This window comes from Protobothrops mucrosquamatus, unplaced genomic scaffold, assembly GCF_001527695.2.
Source record: "Protobothrops mucrosquamatus isolate PMUCROS unplaced genomic scaffold, P.Mucros_1.0 scaffold9387, whole genome shotgun sequence".
NCBI classification, from domain to species: Eukaryota; Metazoa; Chordata; class Lepidosauria; order Squamata; family Viperidae; genus Protobothrops; species Protobothrops mucrosquamatus.
Genome location: NW_015395178.1, coordinates 2919 through 10690, shown reverse-complemented (window position 1 = coordinate 10690; position 7772 = coordinate 2919). Strand labels below are relative to the sequence as shown.

The following is a 7772-nucleotide window of genomic DNA, read 5'->3' as shown; positions in this document are numbered from 1 at the left end:
TTGACAACACCACGCTGGCCGACGAGGGAGAATACACCTGCACGATATTCACCCGGCCCGTCCGGACTGCGAAAGCGATGGTCACCGTGTTGGGTGAGGCGAAGGGGTCAGTGGCCAGCCCTGTCCGAAACGGGAGGGTCTGTTCCTTGAACATTTCAGCCTTTCCAAGTTCTCGGGGCGGGCTCCAGCTGGAAAAAAATCCCAGCCCTCTCCTGTCTGGGAAATACAGGTAGTTCTCGACTTAACGACCTTGGCTAAGCAAGATGGTTGTTGAGTGGCCTTTGCCTCGTTTTACGACCTTTCTTGCCACCGTTGCTAAGCGAATCATGCCGTTGTTAAGTTAGTAACACGGTTGTGAAGTGAAGCTGGCTTCCCCGTTGACTTTGCTAGTCAGAAAGTCGCAAAAGGGGGTCATGTGACCAGGGGACCCTGCAACTGTCCTAAGTACATGCCAGTTGCCAAGCCTCTGAGTTTTGCTCACGTGACTGTGGGGATGCTGCAGCGATCGTGAGTGTGAAAACTGGTCCCAAGTCCCTTTTTTCAGTGCCGTTGTGACTTCAAACAGTCACTAAACGAATAGTTGTAAGTCAAGGACTACTTGTGTGCTCCTGAATACAGGGACATGAGTTGCAGATTCCCAGAGGAAAACAAGAATGCTTTTGGGGGGGGGGGACTGAAATGTTCCAGGAATGGAAGCCCTGTTTTATACATGCCAAACATGAGATTATTTGTCTGAAATGTCATAGGGTTCCCTGCCTGAGCAGGGGGTTGGACTAGAAGACCTCCAAGGTTCCTCCCAACTCTGTAATTCTATTCTATTCTATTCTATTCTATTCTATTCTATTCTATTCTATTCTATTCTATTCTCCATTCTATTCATATTCTATTCTATTCTATTCTATTCTATATTCTATTTTCTATTCATATTCATGTTCTGTTCTGTTCTATTGTCTATTCTATTTTCCATTCTGTTCATATTCTATTTTATTTTCTATTCTATTCTATTCTATTCTATTCTATTCTGTATTTCTATTCTATTCTATATTTCTATTCTATTCTATTCTTATGAAAAATTTAATAAGGAGGCAGGGGAGATGTGTCATCCCATCCCAAAGCTACAATTTCACTCCAAGCTCAAAGGGATTATCCTTTCTGGGAACAAACACTTCAAAGCGCGCCTTCTCCGGGATACTCTAAGTCGCTAGTCCTCATTGTCCTCTTCTCTTTCAGGAATCCCACAGAAACCCCAAATCTCGGGTTACTCAGGTCCTCTTAGGGAAGGAGACGTAGCCCTGTTGACGTGTGCCTCCTCTGGCAGTAAGCCAGCTGCTCAGCTTAGATGGAATAAAGGGGACAGAGTCTTGACAGGTAAGCCACAAGCATGCTACTCAAAAACCTAAGAAGGATGTCAGTTTGTTTCCTAGGTGTAGTCAAGGTTTTAATGAAGCCTTCGTAAAATTGAGAGCCCTACCTTTACCGTTCTGTATTGACTGGTAGACTGCATTTGAACATGGAAGCAAGGTGCTACTTTTCCTCTCTAGATTTAGCTCCTATTAAACCAGTGACCCTTAACATACAGTAACCTGTGGCCAGGTTAATGATCTGCAAGTTAATTATCTCTAAGTCAGTGGTTCTCAACCTTTTTAATGCCGCGACCCCAACCGGTCGTAAGTCGAGGACTAAACCGGTCGTAAGTCGAGGACTAAACCGGTCGTAAGTCGAGGGCTAAACCAGTCGTAAGTCGAGGACTACCCAACCGGTCGTAAGTCGAGAACTTTCCCTGCCCGGGAGCGCCGCGCATGCGTGCTTCCGCCCCCTGCGGCAGCCGAGGCGTAGCCGGCAAGCGGCAGAGACGGAGCAGGCCGACCACCAGCTGGCCCAGCCCAAGGGAGGTAAGGCACCCGCCAGAAAAGGGAAAAAAAATGGACAAAAAAAATGGCGGAGAGCCTTGCTTGGCGACCCCCGTGAAATGGTTGATCGACCCCAAATGGGGTCCCGACCCACAGGTTGAGAACCACTGCTCTAAGTAGTGTCAAATTACATGCCAATATATAAAATACGTGATTTTGTGATTTTTTTTCTCTCTCTCTCCCAAACAGGCCAGTCATTGGAAGTCTCCAAAGATGCAAACGGGAAAACTTTTACAGTCAGCAGTCAAGTCGAAATTATGGTTGGCAAAGAGGACGATGGAGCAGACGTGACGTGCACGGTGGACCACTCCTCTCTGCAAATCTTTGAGAAATCCGCCTCGCAGCGTCTCTCCGTCTTCTGTATGTGACTCGGGAGACGCCCGTGACTTGTTTCAAAAATCCCCAGGGGCACGCAATCAAAATCCGGACGCTTGGCAACTGACTCCTATTTATGACGGTTGCAGCATCCCGGGATCACGGGATCCCCTTTTGCCACCTTCTGACGCGCAAAGTCAATGGGGAAGCCGGATTCACTTAACAACCGGGCGACTATCTTATCAACTGCTAACTCTTTTTTTTCTCCTTGGTCGTCTTCTCCGCAGACAAACCGACGGCAAAAATCGAATCCAAACCGGAGCGTCCACAAGAAGGGGACAGCTTAGTGCTTCAGTGCAAAGGAGAAGGGAATCCGATGTAAGTGTCCTGTCCTTTCTTAAAAATGCTGTTTTTCTCCAGCCTCTATCCGACCTCTTCTTCCAGCTTTGGAGAAAACCAAGCTTAAAACGAGAGCTGAGAATTTATCTATCGTGGGTCTCCCCTTAACAGAATAACAGAGCTGGAAGCGACCACGGAGGTCTTCTAGTCCAATCCCCTTGAGAGTGGGTTAACGGTGGGGCTCTCTCTGTGAAATTTTTGCGGTAAGAAAATAAATCAATCCTGCTACCCAAATCTTCCCGAAGGCTTAAAAAAGTCAGGGATGAAACCTTTTCAGCTACAGGCCTCTGCATTTCAACTTGCCTTTAAATGAAGGCAGGGAGGGAGGTGTTATTTTCAAGTGGGTTAAATAGAAAAACGAAACCTCTTCGATTCAGCTGAAGACTGTGAGAGCCTGAAACCTATTCAAGGACACCAGAACAGGTGTGGATTTGAAGCAGACGGTTCCCATAACAAATTCAACTTGTTTATATGGGCTAAGTAAGACGTTTGGGGGTTTGGCTGGGAAAACGATTGTTTTAAGTCTATGAATTGGAACCTCAGTGTTAGTTTTGCTTTGATGTAACCACGCGGTGCATTCAATAATCAGTTAAGATTTTTGGAAACGGATTGAACCCAGAGTTTTATTTGGATTCTCAAGTTGGATGTTGACAGTTAAGTTGCTTTTTAAAACAGGTGGGGTCTGTGTGGGAGACAGTTGTGATTTTGAGTTCGCACCTTCCCACACACACACACCCAGGAGAAGCGAAATTTGGCAACCCACGTAAAGGAGACTAAAATGAGGAACATTTGCATAATTGTTTTTATTTTCCTTTTTTGAATTTTCTCTGCTTTGGAAAAAGAAGTGTTGTTGGGAAAAGCAGTTCTGGCTTTAGTGCTTTTCAGCCAAGCATAGCATATATAGCTTTTTCAACACATCATTAACCATGAGGACTACAAGCTTATTGGAGATCCTCCGGAAGTCAAATTTGTAACCAATGGTATCCCTTTGGCTTTTTTTTTTTTTTTATTCTTATAGAATTGTGCTTGTGTTTTGCTGTAAATAGCATAAGTATATCTATTTCCAGTAAGTGCGCTGTTTTATTTTTCAGCTGCCTACATACTGTATTTGTGTGTGTGTGTGTGTGTGTGTGTGTGCTTTCAGTACCCTGCAAAAAATAATAAATGGTTTATGATCGAATAAAAGTCCTACAGCAGCAAAAAAAATGAAATAAAATAAAATAAAAATAAAACTAGAAGCGAAGAAGCAGATGCAAGCATATTTTGAAAGGGGGCAGTGAGTGGGAATGCAGATAAAAATTAATCTTAGCCAGACCTTGGAATCAATCCTGGCTATTTTTCAGTCTTTTATTCTTATTGTTTCTTTTAATTTTTCAGGGACAGGTTCCAAGGGTTACTATAGTAATTGAAATGATAAATACAAATATTCCTCAATTTATAGCCACAATTGAGCTCAAAATTACATTATCAGTCGAGGCAGTGGATGACTGCAAGTGAATTTCTGGTGTATTTTTTCATGGTGGACGTTCAAGTGAACGCCGTGGTGATTAAGCAGCCCGTTCATTTGAATGAGTGTTTTTCTGCTGAAAATGGGCGAAACCTTGGCAAAATGGTGGTCACGTGACTGCAGAACGTGACGGTTGTACAGCTGACGATGTGGTCACAGGACCACAGGGGGCACCAGAACCATTTGCGACCACCAGGGGGTGCTTTACAGCAGGGGTGTCCAACCCTGGTAACTTTAAGAGTGGTGGACTTCAACTCCCAGAATTCCTCAGACAGACAGGTGAAGTTGTGGACTTCAACTCCCAGAATTCCACAGACAGGTGAAGTTGTGGACTTCAACTCCCAGAATTTCTCAGACAGACAGACAGGTGAAGTGGACTTCAACTCCCAGAATTCCACAGACAGACAGACAGACAGACAGGCGAAGTTGTGGACTTCAACTCCCAGAATTCCCATGCTGGCTGAGGAATTCTGGGAATTGAAGTCCACCAGTCTTAAAACTGCCACGGTTGGGAGACCCTCGTTTTACGGGCCCTAAAGCACTTGTTCCATGCCCGTGGTAACGTCGAACCATTGTAAAATGAGTGGTTGTTAAGCGAGGACTAAACAAAGCCAAAAAAAGAAACACCTTCCCTTCTCTTTGATCCATGGATCTGTTCGAAATCGTTTGAGACGTCCCTCTCTTCTTCCTTTCCTTACAGCCCCCAGGAATACAGGTGGGAGAAGGATGGAGCTGACACGGCCTTGTTGGATGCTCAAGATGACATCCTCAGCTTCCCCAACCTAAACAAAAGCGACAGTGGGACTTATATTTGCTATGCTTCCAATCTGGTGGGCAGGTCTTCTGCGAAATACACCCTGTCCGTCAGCGGTAAGACGTGTTTTGTAGCCCTTCTGCCTCCTAGATGACTTATTAACAGAATAGCAGAGTGGGAAGGGATCTTGGAGGTCTTCTAGTCCAACCCAGTGCTCAAGCAGGAGACCCTATCCCCATTTCGGACAAATGGCTGTCCAGTCTCTTCTTAAAAACTTCCAGTGTTGGAGCATTCACCGCTTCTGGAGGCAGGTTGTTCCACTGGTTAATTGTCCTCGCTGTCAGGAAGTTTCTCCTCAGTTCTAGGTTGCTTCTCTCCTTGATTAGCTTCCATCCGTTGCTTCTTGTCCTGCCTATGAATAATAATAATAAAGTTGGAAGGGACCTTGGAGGTCTTCTAGTCTAACCCCCTGCTCAGGCAGGAAACCCTATACCATTTCAGACAGATGGCTGTCCAGTCTCTTCTTGAAAACTTCCAGTGTTGGAGCATTCACCGCTTCTGGAGGCAGGTTGTTCCACTGGTTAATTGTTCTCACGGTCAGGAAGTTTCTCCTTAGTTCCAGGTTGCTTCTCTCCTTGATCAGTTTCCATCCGTTGCTTCTCGTCCCACTTTCTGGTGCTTCGGAGAATAGGTTGACCCCCTCTTCTTTGGGGCAGCCCCTAATCCTTAACCCTAATCCTAGGAAACGCCCTCACCCCATGCCAATTATTTTCATTTACCTCAAAGGGCTGTTGTGCAAATGGCAATTGTGAGGAAGGTGCCAGCCTTGACAAATTATTTTACTTATTGGCAACGTCTACAGCCTAGTTTTCCGCAAGAGAGGGACAGGCAGAAATTCACTGGGGTTGCAAAGGTCATTAACCCAAATAAACTCCATTAAAAATTAACTTCAGACAATACCAGAGTTATTAAAAATTCATCTAGAGCAATCTAATAAAGGTCCTAATTTTCTTACGAAGATTGGCCTACCAGGGGTCCTGGTGGGTACAAGAAAGGAGGGATATCCATATTTGTCCTGGTTAGCAACTTTTATTGCAACAACAAACTAAATTGAAACCCTGAAAGATCCATTTTAGCTCTGTAGAGTCAGGAAATGAAAGTAGAAAATCCCAAAGTATTTGGTTTACATTTCGTCTTGGCCAAGAACTTGAAAATGGCCGTCATTCTTGATCAACCTTAGTTCCCAATGGGAACTAATTTGGTAAAGTTACTACAGAGCTACAAACGGTCGTTGCGCAGCTTTCCAAGCATATCACAATGTTGTCGTTTTAGCCTACCCATCCGTTTACACGTCGAGCCTATATTTTCTGTGTAATTCAGAGATTCAACTCTGCTATTTACAATAATTTGCACCCTGGGTAACCTTTGTTTTGTGGTGATGTGTGCGTTTTTTCAAAGAAACGCACAAACTTATGGCGATGACAATATTTCTGGCTACGAAGAGCAAATACAGTGGACGAGCAAATGTAGTTACGGATTAAGATGGTGTTTCTCAACTTTGACAATTTTAAGATGTGAGGACTTCAACTCCCAGAATTCCCCAGAGAGCGTGGCTGGCTGGGGGATCCTGGAGGTTGAAGTCCACGTATCTTAAAGTTGCCAGACTCAAGAAAAACTGGATTAAGGCACTGAGAAGACTTGGGTCCATTAGCTATTGAAGCTCACTAGATAAATTTGGGCCAGTTGTTGGCTAGGTTTCCATCAGGTGGGAGCTGAAACAAGCAAACCACGTTCTGAGTGGCTTATCAGGATACTCTAACCTAGATATCCCAGCTTGCTGAGATAATATCATAGCATCTTAAAGATAAATGAAGGTATTCTGGTACATGGGTATGAAACGCAGAAATAGCGAGCAATTAAGTAATTTTGCAGAGGAGATGATGAATTGTGCTTTAGCCCCTGAATCTCGCATTCTGCTTCCATCCGGATAGATGCCAGTCCCATGACACCACAAAGGAGCAGCTATCACGCCATTGTCGGGGGCGTGGTAGCCTTCATCATCTTCTTCCTCCTTATCCTCCTCATCGTTCTGGGACACTACTTGATTCGGCACAAAGGTAAGGGCCAGCCCCCTCCTGTCCCTTCGGTCCCTCCCGTTCCATCTTCATGTGTCTTGGAGTTCCACTGCCCCAGCTCTTAGCTGTTAGGCCTCGGTCCATCTGTTGCTCAGATTGGAGGCAGACAGCAAGTCCTGGACTTACAGGCACTCATTTAGCGGCCATCCGAAGTTACAATGTCACTGACAGGAGTCACGGAGGGCCAGTCCTTGCGCTTACGGCCCTGGTCACCTGGTCAAAATTCCGGCGCTTGGCCTAAGACGCAGGAATAACTTAGAGCCTCCGATGCTCCTCCCTTTTTATCCGCCTGTCGAAGGAAGATTTGCAAAAATGTGTGGTCTTTTTTACTTAGGAATTGAGGCAAATAACTCTCATTTGTCTTCTTCCATCCCTCTTTCCCTCTTCATCCTTCCTTCCTTCCTCCCTCCCTCCCTCCCTTTCTCTCTCTCTCTCTCTCTCTCTCTCTCCTCCTCCCTCCCTCCCTATCTTCTTTTCTCCCTCTTTTCCTCTTTCCTTTTTATTTTCTTCTCCATCCCTTTCCTCCCTTCCCTCACTCCCTCTCTTCCTCCATCCTTCCTTCCTTCCTTTCATCTTCCCTCCCTCCCTTTCACCTTACTTCCTTGTCTATGATCTTACTTCTTCTCGCTCTTCCTCTCTCTTTCACTTTCCTTCCTTCTCTATCACCATCCTTCCTTTCCTTCTTTCCTTCCTTCCTTCCTTCCTTTCCTTCCTTCCTTCTCTATCATCTTCCTTCCTCCCGCTCTCCCTCC

The 7772-nt window shown here is 45.3% G+C and overlaps 1 protein-coding gene across 1 annotated transcript in view; it reads left to right on the top strand.

Moving 5' to 3' along the window:
• Window positions 1-2: 2 nt before the first annotated feature.
• LOC107300972 (cell adhesion molecule 3-like) overlaps window positions 3-7772 on the top strand; it is a gene marked incomplete at its 5' end in the record, with an annotated part of 8802 nt that continues 1032 nt past the window's right edge. The window contains 6 exons of the mRNA XM_015830251.1: window positions 3-93; window positions 1231-1368; window positions 2100-2270; window positions 2513-2603; window positions 4832-5001; window positions 6877-7002. Of these exons, the coding sequence (XP_015685737.1) occupies window positions 3-93; window positions 1231-1368; window positions 2100-2270; window positions 2513-2603; window positions 4832-5001; window positions 6877-7002 (787 nt within the window). The remainder of the gene's footprint in view (window positions 94-1230; window positions 1369-2099; window positions 2271-2512; window positions 2604-4831; window positions 5002-6876; window positions 7003-7772) is intronic.